General features: G+C 40.4%; 3 protein-coding genes across 4 annotated transcripts; 2 read left to right on the forward strand and 1 right to left on the reverse strand.

Annotated features, from left to right (window-relative positions):
* The first annotated feature begins 922 nt into the window (after positions 1-922).
* Positions 923-8,301, forward strand: LOC125022073 (receptor activity-modifying protein 1-like). The gene is made up of 6 exons (XM_047608367.1): positions 923-967; positions 5,611-5,775; positions 5,961-6,041; positions 6,216-6,299; positions 6,532-6,646; positions 7,672-8,301. The coding sequence occupies exons 2-6, from the start codon at positions 5,739-5,741 to the stop codon at positions 7,919-7,921; spliced, it is 567 nt and encodes a 188-aa protein (XP_047464323.1). The 5' UTR covers positions 923-967; positions 5,611-5,738; the 3' UTR covers positions 7,922-8,301.
* A 1,631-nt stretch (positions 8,302-9,932) lies between these two features.
* LOC125022593 (CD209 antigen-like) lies at positions 9,933-16,851 on the forward strand. Its single transcript, XM_047609374.1, has 6 exons — positions 9,933-12,482; positions 12,594-12,710; positions 12,975-13,703; positions 14,006-14,157; positions 14,259-14,386; positions 16,680-16,851. The coding sequence occupies exons 1-6, from the start codon at positions 12,395-12,397 to the stop codon at positions 16,846-16,848; spliced, it is 1,383 nt and encodes a 460-aa protein (XP_047465330.1). The 5' UTR covers positions 9,933-12,394; the 3' UTR covers positions 16,849-16,851.
* A 59-nt stretch (positions 16,852-16,910) lies between these two features.
* Positions 16,911-20,834, reverse strand: LOC125022592 (UDP-glucuronosyltransferase 2C1-like). 2 transcript variants are annotated; one of them, XM_047609372.1, is made up of 2 exons: positions 20,033-20,834; positions 16,911-19,085 (listed from the first exon to the last, which is right to left on the reverse strand). In XM_047609372.1, the coding sequence occupies exon 2, from the start codon at positions 19,078-19,080 to the stop codon at positions 17,470-17,472; it is 1,611 nt and encodes a 536-aa protein (XP_047465328.1). In that variant the 5' UTR covers positions 19,081-19,085; positions 20,033-20,834; the 3' UTR covers positions 16,911-17,469. The 2 variants fall into 2 exon arrangements, with proteins under 2 accessions (XP_047465328.1, XP_047465329.1); XM_047609373.1 differs by having other exon boundaries at positions 20,046-20,136.
* Positions 20,835-20,895: the final 61 nt, after the last annotated feature.

Here is a 20,895-nt window from a genome sequence, read left to right on the forward strand (position 1 = left end):
TGGGCGTGTTTCCTGCCTTAGATCCTTTTTTTTAGCTGTTTTTGAAGAACTTTCAAATGCAGTGGCTCTATATAGACACGAAGCACCGCAACAGAAAAATGTGTCTTTTAATAAAAAAAGCGCAGCCTTCATTGGTGGATCACTGGTGCCAAAATGACCCAATGTATTTTTATGGAACCAATCAAGTTTTCAAAGGCTTTAGGTTGGTTTTAGGATTTGTTTAGTATTTTGTCTACGACTGTACTAAAAGGAACTGCACTTGAAGACCTTAATGCAATATTTCACAAATGCTTGGGGTGTCTGAAAACTGTTTTCCACCACTGTATATTATTCATTCCTTTAGTTCTTTGGTTGTAAACTAGTGGGACAGTGACGAGGGTACAGTCATTCCTGTATTTTAGTTGTTTCTTCAAACACAAAAGCCCCTCTAGCACAGATTCAACTTTTTATAGGGATAAAAATTTACATACACTAACCACAAGAAATACTCACATCCTGTTGACTACATGCCGTTACAGCCACAGGTGTTTGAGACGTAAACAACTGGTTTATCTGAATTTCCTTTAACCTTCAACCTGATATAACTTGTTGCAAACAAAAACTCTCTGTCTACAAATCTATGTGCAGCACCATCGGACAAAGCTGTTGTACACTGGGCAACAAACACAGTGTAAAACTATAGCATCCACAGACTGTAAAGAAAAGTGGATGCCATGCATAGGCGTGTGTGCTCAAGCACTCCTAAACTTTGTCCCAGCACCCATAAAAATAAGAGTTGAAAAAATGTTTTTTTTTTTTGTCAGTGACAAAAAACAGTGCCATAATAGAAACCACGCGGTTTATATTTGTATGAGGAAATTCACCACCCCCTCCCCATTATGCTGCAGTGGTATGATCCACCCTTCTCATTTACCCCCTCCCTCCCCCATGAAGTGCGCCACACATTATCTTTGGCTGATCATCTCCTGTAAGTTACCAAACAAATATCTATCTACTAAATCACTCAGCACTAACACATCACAGTCATTAGCAACAGCCCTGACTTTTACTGTTGTTGTTGTTATTGTTCAGTAGGAGTTTGCTTGCTGCCATCTTTTGGCAAACTAATAGCGCAGGTTGTCAATCAACCACTGTCAAGCTGTTTTGCTGTTGTTAAGCTTTCGGTAGGTATGTGTGTTGATGTTAAAGCCAAGGTGTAGCTAAACACACTTGGCTGAGAAGGACCACGAGCCAAAGCAGATTCCTCCATCACCTGGCTGTGTCCAGAGAGTCACCCTTATCAAAAATGTCATTTTATGAAATATACTTGAGAATGAGTATTGCAAGTATACTAAGTACCATGTACTTGTAGTGTATTAGAAGCGTGTAGAGTAAGACTAAACTGGAACATTTTTAAGATAATAAAAGTGTACTTTATGTACAGTATACTTTATAAGGTTGTTTTAAGTTTACAAAACTACACTTTCAAGTATACAACAACAACACTCATCTATAAACTACTAGTGTATTAGGTGTATACTTCTAGTCCAAATTTCAGTTGACTGCAATATACTGTAAGATACTTTTATGAATTTACTGTTACACAAACTTGTAAGTTTGCTTAACATGTTACTTGTAGCATACTGTTTATATACTCAAAATATACTTATTAAAGTATAGTTACCTCATACTGTATGTACATTAGACTGCAATGCAGAATATTAAGAACACACGTGATAAATATTGGAAAACGCTTTAAAATATACCATACAGTGTAATTACAAATACCTGCTTAAATCATTAAAGATGTGTGTTACTACTTACTACAACGACTGCTGTAAAACTGTAACTATTACTGTAAACTTTTAACCTCAAGCGCTGTATGATCTGGAACATATATGGTTTATAACAGGTAATATTTCTAAGCAAGGTCAATGACTTGACCTTGTTCTGAACAGTACTTGAATCAAGATATATTACGTATTGGTACTTTGTGGCAGAAAGAAGCAAAAAGTATACTAAGCAATTAAGCGATAGAATTTAAGTATAAGTGTAAATCTTATATAGTATTATGACTTGGCACCCTTAAAGCTCTGACTGTAGAATCGTCCCTGACGCCATGACAGCTCCTCAAAAGAGCTCCCCTAGTGGCTGGAAGCAGTATAAGTCCCAACTACTCCGGGTATGTGGGTAGGACTTATGGCAAATCAAAACCCTAAACCAGGGGTTTTTCAGGCCAAGGACCCCCAAACTGACAGTGAGATTAAGTAGGGACCCCCTGCTATATATGTTATATATTAAACTAGTGCTACTTATAAATATACATTATTATTATCATTTTGCTTTCAATAGTAAGCTATTGAAATAATACACAGGTCCAATTATAAGTTTTTTATTTCAATCCAAGCCTCTGTTTACACGGTAGGCTCCGCCCCCTATCGCTACTGTGCCAATCACAACGATGCAAAACATTTAGCTATGTTTAAAGTTAAAACTGTCAATCAGACTTAGACAGACTATAATGATCCACGACAGAAATTACTTTGTCACAGTAGAGTCATTGTACATAAAAGTAAACACTCTTAAAAAAAAACACAAGAAAGATAAAATAAAATAAAATAAAAATATTATCATCTAGTAAAATAATAAGCTAAACGCTAACATACTAAAATATGTTGATCTGTTAATGTGTATTTAAAGAAATTTAAATTTGTGGGGCAAAGTTGTGGGGGAAAAATACAAAAAATATAAAAATGTCTAATCAACCAATGATTTTGCGACCCCCCCTGCAGTACCTCTGCGGACCCCCTAGGGGTCACGGAACCCCTGTTGAAGACCTATGCCCTAAACCCTAAGCATAATTTTTATGATAAGTTTTGTTTTAGTTCGTTAGTTTGAAGTCGTCCCGTGAGAATATGAGAGCGGGAACGTGTTTGAAATCCCCGAAATGAGTAGCTGTGCTGTGCAGTGTGCTAACTGACGGCTTCTAGCTTCAAATAAACAGATGCAGTTTGGAATTCAACATTTCTAAGCAACTGGTGGAGGTGGAGCAGAGCACGGTAGTAAACAAACGCAAACCCAAACACGCAAGACGTCGTCGCCCTGATCCCTGGAAATCTAGCCTTGCTTTGCATACTCAGTTAACATGAAGAAGCGCTACTAAAAGCCCATGACATTCAACCAATCTGTCACTTTATTAGCATCAGTCCTGGAACAAGTAATGGTAAGATTTTGTACTATGGTTTTCTGCATCACCGTAAAGTTATATTTACATAAATTAAATCATAAATTTTATAACCCTCTGACCCACTCACATAAAATCTGATTCTTCAGTCTCTGCAGTAAAACTTCATGTGGCCGCTTCGTGATGACAGAGGAATTATAAAAACAACCTTATAGTTGCTGAGATATACTACCTTCATTTTGGGCATATTTTTATGTAGCAGTAGTCTAACGATGAGGCATCGGGTTTGGGGGGGGTAATGTCCATAAGTAAAAAAACACAAAAAAAAATTCCGACACTTCAAATATCTGGTCCCAACCAGGATACTCCAAGTAACCCCAATAATTGTGCCTGAATGTCTGTCAACATGCGGCATGTCCTGAAAGTTCCCGCAGATTGAGATAAACAAAAGGGAGCCATAACAAAAAGCTCTGGCATCCTGCATGCTAAAAACCACAGGAAGCTCGTGTTTATATAATTCAGCAGATCTCTGAAAAAAAAAACACCTGTGACTGAACCTAAATTCTGCATGAATCAATAAAAGGTTTGGTAAGCCTGACTTAGCTGGCGGCAATGTTACTGCAGCTTTGCTGACCAAGGTTTCTGTGAGCTGGCAAACTCTTTATGTGTTTCATGGCTATCTTTCAAGACAGCCAGGCAGCCGCCGCCACCGCTGTTGCTAAATGAAAGAGGAAATCCCTTAAGAGCGGAGGAACAGGAAACTGCTGCATGCTGCACTTGTCCGCCTACATTTACCGCAACTCTGGGAGAGTCCCACAAGAGTTAGACACTTCTCCTTATTCCCTAATACCGCAACTAACATTACAAGTTTTTATTCTGCTTGACAAACACGTTTCCCCAGAAAAATTGGACTCCTAATTAGGTAACTTTAATCAAACAGGTGAAACATTTGTCTACTCAGTGCATCACAGCATAAGTCCCTGCCCAAACGAATTTAATTGGCTTGAATGCTAGAGCGTCTCCCTGCCGTGATCTTCAGGGGAGTTGTTGTTCCAGCAACGGCTGGAAGGTCAGTGCTGTCAGGGCGCCGAAAGCAGATAAGATTGGGATTGTTTGGTCTTTGGACGAGCAGAAGCATTCTTTTCTTTCTTTTGCACGACTACTCTGTTTGTCCACTCTGGTCTCCGACACAATCCGTTCTCCTTCGCAAAGCCAAAAGCTTCTCCTTGACGTGACCCAAGTTGCGGCTTATAGCCACAGTCCGAGTGCCGACGGCTCTGCCCAACGCTTCAATCATCTCGGGCAGCTTTGTGGGGCTTTTGACGGCTGTCACCGTTGTTTGAACTTTCTGCCACAATTCAAAGTTTGTAGGCTTTAAAGTTGACCTGGCTCCCAAGCTATTCCAGTGGTGCATTAATATACATTTGGTGCTCTGGTTCAGGGATCCCATGGGAAGTGTGTTTTCTTCTTTCCAGTCTATTCCACAGTTTATCTCAACACACAAACAGCATCACAGATGTGTTCGTTTCTGTGTTGTTGGGTTAAATTGATGCTTGAGATTAAGGTCAAATCGTGTCAACAATGGAGTCAGATGACTGAAATAAAGATTCTCCTGTCGGCCATCTTTTTGTCGCTGACGCTTGGTCTCTAGCTAGTAGACGTCGTCCCGAGCTCTGTTTGCCTAGGTAACCCTCTTCTTTATTAAAACTAGTTGAATATAACAATATTGCTAACGGAGCCAGCTCTTAATAACATACCTTCAAAGCTCCACCTGGGTTGACCAGACTCTTCAGGGACCGCTATCAGCATGGTAGTCCCCCAATTTTCCAGTTTCTAAGATTTGAAGTGAGTTTTGTTACGTCTTGTGACTTTTTCTCTGCAAAAAATCTCTGCAGAGGCACAATAGCTCTGGCCACTGAGCTCCACCTTGTGGTGAGGTCAGGTGCAGCGCAGACAGTATGCTTTTAGTGTTAGGCTGTCCCTGAATAAAAGATCCATCTATAAAGACATGCATGTTTGTTATTCATCAGTTTTGGTGAATGCCAGTGCATTTGTCGTTCAGTAGCTCACGTCTGATGGAGTTTTCTTTTACTGGGTCAAATTATTTTTATATGCTGTGTCTGCTGATGTTCAATGTTTAATTAGAAACACACGGGTTTCTTATTTCTTAACACAAATTTAACGGTATAATTTAAATCCATTATGAATATCTCTCTTATTAATGGTTCAATGAAAGTTTTTTGTTCATTCTAAGGCGCTAATCACGTACACAGTCGTGTATTTTGTGCACAGTTACAATTAAAACAACTTTTCTTTTTTGTATTTAACGCTTAATATACTAGTGTTAGTATATAATTACAAAGAATTGTCTCAAAAAAGACCAGATTCAAGTCATGATAGTTTGTGTGTTATCATTTCTAAGTCTTGTCCATCTTTCTACACATCAGTTCCCTCCCTCATCACCATATCTGTCACCAGAACACAATAACAACCAGCCCAGCTAAGACAAGGAGGGCCGGACTTCTTTATTAGCCCTCCGAGCTGCCGGACGACACCAGCCTCACCGCTGTCCACCATGATTCTCTACCTGCTCTTCCCTGCTCTTATGCTTGGTACGTGTCCAGCTTCAAATCCAGGATTTTAGGTTTGGTTGGTATTTCCTGCTCAATGTTTTGCCGTGTGTGTGGGACTGCTGATAAGGAAAAAGTAGCAGTAAAACAAATGGCTAGTATGAGGGTCTTTTGTTTTTTAAAATATCCCACACTTGTGTTACACTTATCATTAACTCTGTCTGCAGGTTTTGTGGAACTACAACCAGCCAATATAACAGAGGAAGTTGGGATGAACCAGACATTCAGTGTGTCCACAAACGACAACAGTAAGTATGTTTTTATTGATGCTCAAGTCACTAGCCAGACTGCATGTTCCTTGAACTCTATAACGAATAAATCCTTGTGTTTCTACTTCAGCCTTTAGTTTAGCTCTTATGATGATAGTAGTACAGTAGTTATTTGTATGAATACCATTCATTCACTAAATACTGCTCTTGCAGGTTCCATGAAATCAAACACATCCAGTTTTAAGGAGACTAGACTTCAAAGCAACCAAACATCTGATCGTATCCCACATGATAATGGTGAGTGTAAACATGTTAACAGGGGGAAATGATATCCAGTGTTCTTGTAAGCCATTCCAACTGAAACACGTTCAAAATGTGTGGAATCTCATCTTTGATCCAGATTCAGACTTTGGTAAAAATCTGCTCAATGAACTCATAACTTTGAGATCAAACAAAACCCAATGTAGATAGATGACAACCCAAGTCTTGGGAAAGTTTCATATTCGTGCTTATTATTATTAATTTGCAGAGAATTTGACCCTGACCCTATTGGGTTTCTACCATCATTACTGTGGCGGCGAATTTCACAAGCACATGACGAGAATCGGCTCGGACCACTGGTGCATCCTGGAAGACGTCATCAGGTAACGGAAATTATCCACAGTGATTTTACACCATAATTTCTAGTGCTCATTAACTCTTCAGTTATGCTTTTTAAAAAAATAAAATACCATTTATGAAGAGTTTGTATTGATGGTAATGGTGGTAAATAGTATTAATTATCTGATAACTGAAATTTCGGTGGCCTTGTGCTCCATTTTTCATCCTGTTGTTTGGTCGTTTGTACAAGATGCCAGGCCACACACCAAGTTAAAATGAAGCTACCTGAAACTGGAGCTCATTTAGCAGTACTTAAGAGCCACAGACTGGATATATTTGTGGTCTTTTCATGAAGAGAAATCGCAAAGTTGTCAAAGATTGTGGACTGACTGACAAGGAATAGAGCAAGTCCAACCCATGCTGCCAGGAAAATGTGACCGTTGGGAGTGTCACTCTTCCACAGCGTCATTAATTTCTGGTCTATTTCTGTGAAACCAGGAAATGTTTTTATCACTGGTGGGTGTGCTCCACTGTTTATGTTCACTGCTTCATGATTTATAGATTATGAAATGTGAGGGAAACACTGTGTTTAGGCTAACATGGCAAAACAACCTTTAAGATAAATTTAATTTCCACATGGTAAAATGATATGCTCTGGGGTAGCCAGTAGAAAAGTGTTACTTAAGTGTATCTGTATATATATTTAATATTGCAGCGTGCTTCTGGATTTCACCTGGAGACTGATTAGGCTCTCGGGGAATTGCGGGGAACCTGACAGGGTCAGCGAGCAATATGCGGCCTCCTGATTGGCCAAGCAGCAATGGGGGCGGGGCCTATGGTGTACTGGAAGCTTAGATTGACAGGTCTAGTGTGTCGCGGTGTGAAACAGTGCATTGAATCAGTGAAAGGCTGAACTAAAATATGTTGAATTCATGTTTATTTTTTTAAAATAAATACATTTTAAAACTTAAAGGAAAAAAAATTCAAACTCAATTCAGCAAACTCTCACATTTAATAAGCTGGAGCCAGAGAATGTTTTTCAGTACTATCTTACCTTCTTCTGTTGCAGATCTTACAGTCAGCTGACCGATTGCTTGGAGAATCTGACTCGTGTATTGTCCTACTTCTTCCCGAACACACAAAGCCAAGAGTTCTTTCTCCACATCCACTCCACCTACTTCCAGAACTGCACAAACAGCGAGCTGCTGCTGGAGGACGCTCCTCATGGTGTGGTGATCGCCCTCACCCTCATCCCTGTGAGCTTGATCCCTTTGCTGGTGTATCTGGTGGTTTGGAAGAGTAAAGTACAGTCTGGTTAGATGTGCACCAAGCTCTGCGTCTTTTGCAGGAAACCAGACATAAATGTAAGTCTAGTGAAAATATAAGGCATTTATGTTTGATGGGGTGACTGATTCTGTTTTATACAGTAAATATGAAGTCAGGTTAGCATAGGTAGCATAAAGATAGCATAAAGTCTGGAAAGAGAGATGATTTTCTTTTTCTTATTTTAGCATTTACTTCCACGATTTGAAAGGAAGACCGCGATTCCACCAGTATATTGTGGAACTAGTAATCTATGTCCATACATTTAACTGACATTAACACTGTGGACTAGAGGTTAGAGAAGAGGCTTGTAACCAAATTCCTTGTATGTGTGCACATAATATATGTGGCAAATAAAGCAGATTTGTCTTATTCACTTAAAGGCCTCGATTGTGGTTCTCTCACTTTATATGAGGTCAAACCAGACACAGAATAAACATTAAATCTTTTGCTTGGAGGGCTGCAGGAAGTTGTGTGAGTGAGAGCATCACGTGAAACACACCAGGTTGAAATAAACCACAGTCCTGTTTTAAGTTCTGGCAAGGCTCCAAGTCAAAGGGGAAATACATTGTGTCACACATGCATATAAGAGCTGACCGGCCTGAAAAGCTGTTGGTTCCCGCAGATCTGTAAAACATTCAGGAGATAAGAAAAGGACTCACCATGATGCTCAATGGCCACCTCACACAGTAGGTCAGTTTGCAATAACACCACAGTTTCCGCCTTCTCACCTGCACCGCACTACCCTCTACGCTGTAGCCCTCCCATCTCTGGTTACCCCAATGTAACATGTTCCTGTTTGTGCACAGATGAAATTTTACCGCAAGTCTCGTGTTGTGCAGCAGACCAGTAAGGGAAAGTTCAATTCAAAATCACACATTGTGTTGTTTGTAGTGGCAGTCCCGCTGTGCATCTGACACAGATTAAAAGAGTATATTTCAGATTTGTTTGAAATCCTGTGTGTATTGTTTCACAAACAATGGGCTTTTTAAGCAACGTGCTTTTACTTTCTCGCAGATATCGCCGTCCTCCAAGGCCTAAGCAGAGAGAGAGCATTGTTGTTCTTATCTTGCAGTTGTGCTCTCCGTTAACTCAGGATGTCTTACTGATAGTAGCAACTTTGACTGAATTTGCGATGAGATAAGATGAGATCGGCTGGCTGAGTTTCATGCATTGTTCAGACTGTGTATTAACATTCATCTTGGGAAGTCCGAATGCAAGTGTCTGACTTAAAGTTCAGGTGTGAACGCACTCAGGACACTGAGGACATATTTGAGCGGTCCAGGAGGAACACTGTGAACACACAATGAGTCCTGGGACACATTAAAGACCACCTATTCAACAACAGTGAAAGGTAACTCAGGTTATTATAAAACGAGGAGGGTTCAGTTCTAATCTGAACTTTGTCTCTAAAATAAAGACGAAGATAATGACTTCTGATGCAGCGGCAGGTGGAGATCATTGGAGGCTGATCAATCTTGTTTCATATAAAAGTAGGAAAAAGTATTTCACAAATAACAGTCTCTCTCTGCGTATTTCTACCGGGTTTAAGATTCACATTTGCTTCACTTGAATGATGATAAGAAATAGTAATGAAAAGCAAAGATCAGAAAAGGGAAAAAAATCTGTCATCACATCAACACTGAACATAGAAAATTAAGTATATTTATCACCACTCGTACAGCACTCATTATGACGTTAAAACTAAGCTCGAATGTAATATTGGGTTAGGGATTTTTTCTTTCTTCTCTATCAATCCAATACAAATCTACCAAAATGTTTATATTAATTATAGTTTATTCATGAATTAACATGATTTATTAAAGGTACAGCCACTATTAAATAGGAAATTGAAGAAAGAAACATTGCCCCCTGCTGGATAAAATCCCTAAACTATTACTAACTAGGGTGTGTCCACAAAAGTTAAAAAATATAAATATAAATAAATATAAAATACAATTTCTTTACTTTTCCTTGGGGGGGGGGGGGGGTAACATCAAAGAGATGGTTAACTCTCTAAGTGAGAAACTCAGAGTGCTGTTAAAAAGGCAAACAATGACATAAACAGTGACTATTGTTAAGCGATAGAGAAGGTAGCATCACACAAAGCTGGCCATTATTAAAGCTCCTCAACTTATCTGAAGAAAAGCAACAGGGGGTAGAATGGCTATGAATAAATGAGCTGTGGATTCGCCAGACCTATTAGTCAGCCCTGCTGCTTCTGTGAAACAACAGCCAAGGACAAACTGTGAGTAGTGCTATTTGAGGTAAGTCCTTGATGTCTGGTTCAGTCTTTATAGTTGTATCTTTGCTGCAAATGCATGCTACAGGAAGTGCTGCCTAAAGTAGATTAGATGAACAATTGAAGCTGAAGCATTATCTACATTATGTACTTTAAATCTGACAGTACTAATTTTCCTTTCTGTGGGGTCATAAACAAATCTGAAAAGGCAACTTCTTGGTTCAAAATATGTATCATCTCCCCAGTCTGAGGAAGCAGTCTGTGCCGCACATCAACAAGGATAGACTTGTAATGGTAAAAATGCTTGTGGTTTCAACATGACAGCAACTTTACCTCATATCCTGTAAACTGGCCTCTTAAATTTTGAGTTGAGTGGATTGTTTTTTGTTTTTGTTTTTTTTTTCTTTTGTGGTGGGGCAAGGCTGAAGTGTGAACATAATGTATTAGTATATTAATCTATTAAAGGACAAATTTATTTAAACCAAGTAAATTATTTTATTTGCGCATACCATCGCATTAATGGATGGAGTGATTACGGCGCTGCTACTTCACCTGGTAACAAGAGATACTACTTTCTGATTGGCTGATAAGTCGCTGATTCCAGTACAGCAGTCAGATTTTAAGTCATTAAGCATTAAATTAGTAAAAACCTCTTTTAAATACAGTCGATGGCGAGTTGTATCACTTCTCAGCCTGAGAAATGCCATGTGCGTCATGTGAAATTATTGAAATGTGCATTTGAGATAGATAGATAAACTGTGTTTCAGGTGCGTACTGTGTTTAAGTGCAAAGGTGCTTTCATGTAAACTGAGAAGTTATGTTGATTAATATAAGTGGAATTGAATTGAAGTGAATTGTTAATGAAGGTTGATCAACTCAAATCCTCATTTTAACAGGGACAGGGGGTGCGGTTGCTTCTCGTTGAGGCTAGTTAGCATTTAGCTGTGCCAGTGTCTGTTTTGCTTTTTACATGCAGTATGTTCATGTTGCAGTTTGTATGTCAAGTGATGGCCTGGATTTATTGTGATTTTTAGCAGAGTCAGAGGCTGCAATTCATGCTACTCAGTTAAGCTAGGCTAGTCAGTGTATAGGTGTGCTACCTTATATGCTAATATTTCTAATTCTCCATTATATATATTTAGGATTTAGTCATTATTGGTCTCATATAAGACACTAAAGTATTAAAAGATTTGAGATTTTATTCATTTAAAAAAGAAATCAGGAAAGAAATGGTTCATTAGCTTTAACTAAAGCGACTGTATATCACTAGCTATCCATCATTAAAGTTATTCGACAGACATTTTAATCGTTGTACAGTTTTCTTTTCTTTGACATCTCAATGTGATGTTTAGTTAGTTGTTAGTTAACGTTTAATTTGAACATAAACTTAATCGAATACAGCCACATGATTTCAACAGAGCAGAGGCCACAATTCACGGGGAGCGTACCTTCGTCCCTGGGTCCCTAACCCTGTCCCTTGCCCTTTTCTAAAAAATTGTCCTATGCTCCCTGGTCATATACAAAGCGGGAAACATAGGGATGATCCCCAATTGATGCTACTCAGTTAAGCTAGGCCAGTTAGCATTAAGCTATGCTTGCTCATCTGCCACAAAATTCACAAATCACACGGCAATTTAACTATCAGTCTGATATAAAACATTAAAGAACTAAGATGTTTTACTATCTAAGTAGGTTTTAATACAAGAAATTGGGAGAAAATGGTCATTTGGCTCAGCTTTGTGTCACTTATATTTGCTGTTATATTATACTTTTATACTTTTAATATTTTTCTATACTGTTATTACTCGTTGAACCAGTCACTGTTTATCACATCACCACATGCCTGAACTACTGTATGTGGTATGTTTTGTTATTCTGCTATCAATACTCCCTCTGAAATCAGATAAATAAATATGAGTTATTTCTGTCACGGTGCAAATGCAAATCGAACTCGGTCTGATACCTTAGTGCAAACGTTGTTTAATACAAAGTCGTCCTAAAGACAGTTTTATGTGACATAACAGGAAAACCACACAGAATAACACTTTCTATTTCTGTTTGACGTGTCGACTCACAAAAGTAGGTCATCAAAGTTTTTGATCAGACTAACAGAAGCCCCATACTCTATTTACCCTCTGATGGCATTATTGTCTATATTTACTGTATATTTAAAGGTTCTCTATCACAGATTGACAACAGCACATGTTTTAAATGTTACACAGGTAAAATGATTGGACGTCAGTGGCTCCCCTGGATCCATAGCCCAGCACCAGCCTCGGCCTCAGCCACTTCAGTCAAACAGGAACAAGAGATATGTGAGTGACCACAGCGTTACTGATCATTTATAAGGGCTGTAGAAACATTATTTATCGCATAATACATGGTTGAAAACTTCGGTTTCCAATGTATGATGTTGTGTGTCGTAGCTTCAAGCTGCTTCAGGATCAGAAAACCACAGATCTGTCATCACTTCGGCCCGGTCGCCATCCTCTCCACTGTCTGCTCATTACTGCTTCTGAGCTGTGTTTCTCTCTCTGTTCTGTGTAAGTCCTAGTCTGATGAAACTAAACGGAACGCAATCTGCCACAAAATGTAATGTCATGTCAGGTAAATCTTTATTTGCTTTATTCCTGAGCGTGAAACCAGAACATATTGTGGTATTTCTGCATTAATTTTATAATTTAGAATGGTATATGAATTACTGGTTAACAGTGATGACAAGACCCAAGTGTATGGAGGACAGCCAGAATAAATGATAAATGCATATTAAAAAAAATGAATTTTGATATTTTCTGCTGGTCTTTCAGATTACAGTGAATCAGACCCTACTCCAGAATGGCAGAACCTCCTGTTTGACTACCAGAATATCAGTGGCAGCTTCTTCTCTCTTACTAAAACCAACGACAATCTCAGAAGGACCAATGAAATCTTAAAAAAACGGACTTCCTCGCTGGACGAGCGAGCCGAACTCCTCAACAAGACGTCAGCCGGGCTGGTGTCTGTTAACGCTGCCCTGACTTTGGAGCTCAGTCGGTTAAAGGAGCAAGTTGTGAATCAAACTGCTAAATACTCGCAGATTGCGCAAGAGCACGGACAGCTGGTCCGCTACACGTCCGAGCAGCGTGAGGAGAAGCAGAACATGTCTGAAACCATCAAACGTCTGGAGGACGAGAAGCAACACCTGTCGGAGATCATCGGCCTCCTGGGAGACGAGCTGCTACAAAGTACGGAACAGAACCAAGAACTTCTGGGAATGAGCGACGGTCTGCGAAATGAAATTAAAAATCTGAGCGAGGACGCAGTGGCTCATCGGAACACGTCAGAGCAGAACATGCGGCTGCAGGAGAGATTGTCAGAGCTCCAAGAACTGAACCAGAACCTGAGCACGATTTTGGGTGGAGAGCGGCAGGAGGCGGCAGAGCGGGAGAGATCCAGGAGGAGGGAGGTGGAGCAGATGGAGGCCGACGTGAATTCAACCAGGGAGGCCTACCGCTCTTTAGACCTCTACTGCCCGGTGGTCGACCAGAAGACAAAAGGTACAGCCGGTTTCTCAGTGTTAATAGCAGCTGTTAGCAGCTGCAGACTGTTAACTGACTAAATAAGAAACAGATCTCAAAAAGACTTTGTTAATGAAATTAAAAAACATATAGCATGGCATGTGAGGCAGGGCAGAGGCCAAGAAATAAGTAATAACTTAACACGTGTGCTTTCAGTGACAGATACCTTACAGCTCATTCCAAAATATGTTTGGTTTTTAATATTTAACAGACGTTAATATGATGCATCTATGTTGCACAGTCTGACTAAGAGCCTTCAAACTGCTGGTCTTTGTCCACAGAACGAGTTTGCAAAAAATGTCAGAACAGCTGGAGACCGTTTCAGTCCAAGTGCTACTACTTCTCCTCCCGCCTGTTGACCTGGAGCTCCAGCAGATCCTGGTGCCGCGCACGAGGGGGCGACCTCCTCGTCGTTAGCAGCGAACCTGAGCAGGTAGAGGATAAAAGGAAGAGAGCAGCTGCAGAAGAATTTTACTAAAATCATCCTAGATGTGTACAATGATTTAAACTTACCACCTTTCTTTTGTGGTGCAGAACTTTATTTTTGAAAGCAGTCAGACTCTGGAGCAGAAGAGCTCCCGGCTGTGGATCGGCATGACTGATGCAGAGGTGGAGGGTGAGTGGCGCTGGGTGGACGGCAGCAGAGTCTCTTCAGATGTGCAGTAAGTCAAAGCACATGCACCTTGCTGTTTATATACAATTTACCGTTGGAACAAATGAGCTGTTCTTTAGGCCCCGTTTCAGTCCTTGCATTGACATCCATCCACAGCTTAAAGTACAGGTGTGAACATCACCCAGGGCGCACAAGGACACATTCGAGTGATCTGATCTCAGAACACATTTGGTTAAGTTAGCTCTCTGCTGCAAACAGCTCTGGAGTGACCTTCGTCTGAGTATGGAAGAAAGCAAAACAAGAAGCACTGGCACCTCAATCTCATTGCCTTAATCAATCTTGTTTGCACCTTAAGACTAAAAAGAGTGTTTGCGTGTTCTTCTCTCGTCAGCCAGCAGAGGGCGATCAATCATCTGTAGCGGTCAATGGAAACAGACTAGATGTTGTAGAGGAATTTTAAAAAAAAAATAAAAAATCCCAAACACCATTAAATTCAATCTATTAAACCTCCTATCATATAAGACATTTTCTTACCTCCAAAACAGCTAAAGTTTAAATGCATGGTATGATATTTTGCAATGAACATCGAAGGAGGAAGAATGAGAGCTCTAACTAGAGGTGACTGTAATGTACCGATTCTCGTAAATGGTGTCATCTGTAGGAGGAACACATTTCTGGAAAAAGTTACCACCACACATCAAAAACTGTCACAACTACTTACTATAAAAAATAAATAAATAAATAAATATTTAAAAAAAAATCCCAAACCCTGGTTAAAAATAAATCACACATGTACTCACAGCTAAATATTTTTCTTAATCTGATGCATACTCTTGGTCCATTAATGGGTTTTTTTTTGTTGTTGTTGTTTTTTTTTTTTTTTTTTATAATTGTGGGTCGAATGTTTTGTTTTTACGTGGTCTATCTGTATCTGATTCTGTAATTGTCTATATTTTTTTGTTGTTATTTTAAAGTATGTCTGTGCTGTATACCTGCCTTGGGACTATGGTGTTGATGATAATAACAATAAAGCTTCCAGGGTTCAGTTCTAATCTGAGCTTTGTCTCTAAAATAATTAACGTCAGGGCGGAAGTCAAGAAATAAATACTGACTTAATGAGTGTGAATGTGTTAAATGTTATCCAGATGAAATGAAGAAACAGGGACAATTACAGTTTAATTTATTTTTACATATTTATTCATATTTAAACGTATTCAATCTGCTATGTCTGTGATGTCCATAGCAGCGCGAGCGGCTACAATGGTAACTGTTGTTGTAGTAACTGTTGTTTTTTTTTTCTCATTTATAAAACGTTAAAATCGGGGCGTTTTCGGAGACAGTTTTAGACAGTTTTAGACGGGGGACAGGTTTTTCAAAATGAGAACTGTCCACCCTAAAAAAAAAAAAACCCAAAAAAACAATACCTGGCACGGCACCTTTTTGGCCACAAGTTCTTCTGTGTCTTCCTCACCACATTTAAACCACAGTGACGCAGTTGCACTGTGTGTGTAGGTAGAATCCTAAATATAGTCAACGGTAGAAACCACTGGTAGAGACGCTACATTGAAAATGTTTTGGTCTGAATTGGTGTCTTGCTGTGCAGCGTTCTGCTGTGTAATCAAATACACCGGTGTGCCGGTTATTAAAAATTCATATAATAACGGGGTGGAAAAAAACGATATTCGGTTCAGTGAGAGAGGCTTTACAGCTTGTTCAAAAATATGCCTCATCTCCCCAAATCATGAGTTGACTGGACAGCTTCAAGGGATGGTGGCTCAGTGAGTAGAGCAGCATCTTCCTCAAAGCAGAGGGTTAGGAGTTCAATCCCCGGTACATGAACCACATGCGGACATATTCTTGAGCACTGCGATAAAAACGTGTGGGTTCTTGTGTGAATGAATGACTAGATGTGTCACTGTGACTATATTAAAAAAAAAAAAAAATGCTCACAACAGATGTTAATGCTAGGTCTTCAAACTTAACGTGTTTCAACAAGACCTCCAATTAATTATGAGCTTATGATTTTTTTTTTTATTTTTTTTATGAGCTTATGATTATTTGATGCATATGGAGTGGTCACTTACATTATTGTAACCTCGACTTCTCTCTCTTCTCTCTCTACAATCCATAATACCCTTAGGGCAAGGTCAGCTGCAAGTTTGTTTTTTATTTTGAATTCTTAATCCATTTCATATTTGTTAAATCTCCATAATTTTTTTTAGTTGCAGTACCACATGTGGCCTCTGGCTGCTTACCTAATTAGCAGCAATTACCCTCCACCAAAGAGAACTAATTGGTGGTTTAATGATAGCGCCACTCTGTTTCTCCATCTCCTTGTCCAGGTTCTGGTTGGGCCGACCAGGGACGAGGACTGAGCCTGACGACTGGAAGCTGGACGACCCACTCGGGGAAGACTGTGGGCACATCGACACGAGTGAGGACGCTCTCAAGTCCTGGATGGATGGGTCCTGTAAGACGCCCTACAGATGGATCTGTGAAAAGACCATTTAGCGTGTGCAAGAACATTTCATGTGCTACGCTGTAAATAAATGTGATGTTTAAATCTTAAAACATGGATTCAGAGTCCTTTTATTTCATTGAGGGGAATAAGGAAGCATTTCTTAACGTCATCAAGTGCTTTGTCTTAAAATGATGATACACAAACAAAGTTTGCAGCATTTTTACTTATTGTCGATTGTCATTAAAATTAACTAATTAAATTGAATACTGATCAAGTAATTTAAAAATGAAAACAGTACTTTTAAACACGTGAATGTCCTAAAAATAGAGCTACGTCTAATGCAGTGTAAAATATCAAGAATCTACTCAAGATTCATCAGCAAAAGTTTGAGGCTGCTGGAGTTTATTTGTACCAACAACTACCAAGTTTTGATCTACAAACAGTACATATTTTTCAAATGTGCATTTGTTGGTGATTATTTTCAGGTGCAGATTAATACACATTTGGTGCTCTATTGAATCTTTGCAGCGGCAGACATGATTCAACCTACAGTGTCCTAATGAGGTAACATAACACAGAGTGTGGCTCACTTTTGTGGCACAGACGGATCCAGCTTTGGATCTTAGAATATCTTTTATTTTATTTATTTATTTTTTTAATTAGTCCAGGACTCACTCCTGCTTTGGTTTTCTCCTCCTGCAGAGTCGAAGGCAAAGGAATCGCACTGATCCGACGAAAATGGCCGTCATCATCAACATGACTGCTGCTAAAAAGCATAAGACATCCACAGAGTAGTACGCATACCAAGGCATCTTATAAGATTCGGTGCGAAGATGTGCAGCTCCTTTGTGCCTCATCACAAACTCGATCCAGAAGATTGCTGAGTCCAGTGGGTGCATGGGTTTATCCCGATGGAGAGCAGACAGCCTCTTCATGTTGTTTCTGTACGAAGGATTGTGAAGAACTTCTTGTAAGGTTTCCAGGAAGTTCTGTCGGGTGATTTCTGTCGCGTCCACCATTTTTGCGGCTCCTCGGGCTTCCATTCTAAGGATGTTTTCAGGCTGGTCAAAAAGAAGGGGGATGCCTACCATGGGTACGCCGTGGTAGATGGACTCGTAAATCCCGTTCGTGCCCCCGTGAGCCACAAAGGCTTTTACTTTGGGGTGACCCAGCAGGTCGTTCTGGGGCATCCACTTCACAAGTAGGGTGTTGTTTCCCAGGTTGTCAGGACGCTCACCGGCATGCCTCCATATCACTTTTTGAGGGATTTGGGCAAAGGCAGCCGCAATTTCTGAGGTGATGTCTTTGGGCAGACCTTCGACCAGCGTACCCAGAGACATCAGGATGAATCCGTGCTCTCCTGAGCTTTGAACAAACTCCTCCAGCTCCGACGATAAAGGCTGTGAAGGCTTACACTGAAATCCTCCGATGTAGACGATGTTAGGCATCGTGGGCCTCGGGAATTCAAAGACAAAGTCAACCCTCATGAGCCAAAGGTCTGCTCCTTGGAGAAGGTGGTAGAACTTTACATCTGGACCAAAGTATCTTTCCACCAGTCTGTCGTAGTGAGGACACACTATCAGCTTGTCAATACCCGTGTTCAGGAAATAGTATAAAGTGTTTTTGACTCTTTCCGCAAATGTCATCTTGTCAGACACAGTACATCCAGATGTTGGGACATACGACGACGGTGACGGTGCCACCACGAAGTGGCCCTCTCCGCTGGTAATCCACCTCACGTTAAAAATCGTGGGCAGCTTCAGTTCATGTGCCACCAGAACTCCTACAGGTATCCCTGGGTCCAGCAGAACCACGTCAAACTGCATGTCCCGAATACTCTGCATCAGAGTCTTGTTCTCAAACATTTCCACAACTAGCTTGCTGGCCTGCTGGTGGATGTCTGACAACGCGCTCAGCATCTCCCAGTAGAAGTTCACGAAGGCCATAAGAGATGCACCTTCTTTTCTTATTTCCAGCATTTTAGCCAAGAACTTTACGAAGAAGTCCTGCTCCTCGATGTTAATGGCTTCTGGTAAGGTGACCGTGATGGAGCGGTAATGCGTTGCACTTTCTTTGACATACCAGCTGGTGGCCGTTCGGACCACGGTGATCTCGTGGCCTTTGGCATGGAGTCTCTGGATCAGCAGGTTCATGTTGACCCAGTGGCTACCGTCTACTGGGAACACCAGAATCTTTCCACCTTGGACGCCTGGACTCGTCAGGAGGGTGAACCCCACAGCCAGAAGAGGAAGGAGAGAAACCTCTGGGATGCTCCTCATCATTAACCCTGGAGGAAAATACAACATATTGATGCATTAGCGAAAGATGCTTTAGCTCTTTAAGACCTAAACATCCCTGTCTGTGCAAAAAAAAAAAAAAAGAGCTTGCGGTATTTGAATTAACAATGATTTTAAGCCTGTGCAAGAAATCCTTGAGTATTTAACTTCTTGTGCTTGAAGTCAAATTACACATGGGATCTGTCTTTTTTTTATGTCCACCTGTTTCTGGTAACAAATATGTTCAGTTAAGAAGCTCAGAATTTGTTATGCTTAGCTTTATGCCTTGTCCTATTTCATCCTCATTCACCTCCTACCACTTTCCTCATTAATCCCCCCCCCCCTTTTCGTTCAGTTTTAGAGACCAAGATGTTGGAGACTTCTTCCTCTTTCTCATTGTTCTTCTTGTTCTCCTTCTTCTTCTTCGTCTTCTCCTCCTCCATCTCCTCATTATTCTTTTTTTTTTCATCTCATTTTCCATCTTCTGATTAATCAACTGAAAACACATATGAGTAAAACCCACTAGGTCATTTACTGAATTTCAGACCAACTATGAATTCAATAGAATCCTCTCAAAAAAGAAGATTATGTTTCATGAAACAATCGTCCTTTGTTCCCTTTGTTCCATCCAAGCTAAGTTTATGAACTGCTTTAAATCCACATTTCCTGGAGAGTTTCTGAAGCTTGGATTTTCAGGTCAAACCCTACTAAATGCATGAACATGTTGCTTAACAGTTCAAAGTCCAGAGGAATCTATGTCCTGGTTAATGCCAGCTGTAATCTTTTCCTCTGCATTCAGCAGAAACTAACACACACAAAAGAAATGTGCCCTCAACGTGCAGCTTCCCCTCTGCTGTGGAGCAGGACAATGGAGGAATATTCTGGTTTCTCTTGAGACAGAAGTAACAACATTTTTAGCTGTTAACACACTGCAGAGAACAGAACATGTGTGACCCACCTTAAATGCTAACCTTAAACCAGTGGAGAGGCGTCGGTTCAGTCCTCTGTGGGTGAGTGGATCTCGGCGTCTGTGGGGAACCCTGATCCTGGTGTTACATAAGGAATGGGGGAGGGCTGCAAGTGCACTGGACTTTCGAAATTCAGTGAGAAGGAAAGGCTTCCCACAGAGCCCGCCCTCAGACGCTGTGGATCAGCACAATGGTTTCCTTAAACAGTTATTCTTTCTGCCTCTCTGGGAACATCTGGACTGCTGTGGCCCACTGAAGGAGCTCATCCACATGAATGTACGTAAAGAATGTTCATGAAGTCAGTGAGCTGGCTTTTTGGATTTATCTACAGGCCCCTGTGTTCTTTATATGAACAACATTTCGAGCTTAAACAAATGCAACTGAACAGTTTCTTAAAAAAGGACGACAGCACCATAAAGTGGAAGGAACTCACTCAACCTTAGTCAAGGGTTCTAAATGTAGTGGGCAAACACGGGGACATTTTAAGGAACTCCGGTCCAGTTCTCCTTGTTTCACCTTGTTTGAGCTGGATGATTGAAAGTCTTCACAGACATATTAACAACATCTTGGTCAACACTGTTTACATTTGTATGATGGAGAAGGGGCTCCCTGGTTTGCAGCATTCCAGACACTCATCAGCTCAACTAACTGCTTACATATAATTATAAGGTAACTGTACCAGCCCGTGGGCAATGCACAGTAAATTAACTGCTCTGGGGAGAGATTGTTAGAGCTGGCCTCTCTTGAATCACGCACATCAGTTGGTTTACTGCACACTCTGAACTCTGACATACTTTTACCGCTGAATCTGCATATTGTACAATGTTTGCACCAGTTCATTTGGAGTCAGTGT

Source organism: Mugil cephalus, chromosome 16 (genome assembly GCF_022458985.1).
Source record: "Mugil cephalus isolate CIBA_MC_2020 chromosome 16, CIBA_Mcephalus_1.1, whole genome shotgun sequence".
Classification (NCBI taxonomy): domain Eukaryota; kingdom Metazoa; phylum Chordata; class Actinopteri; order Mugiliformes; family Mugilidae; genus Mugil; species Mugil cephalus.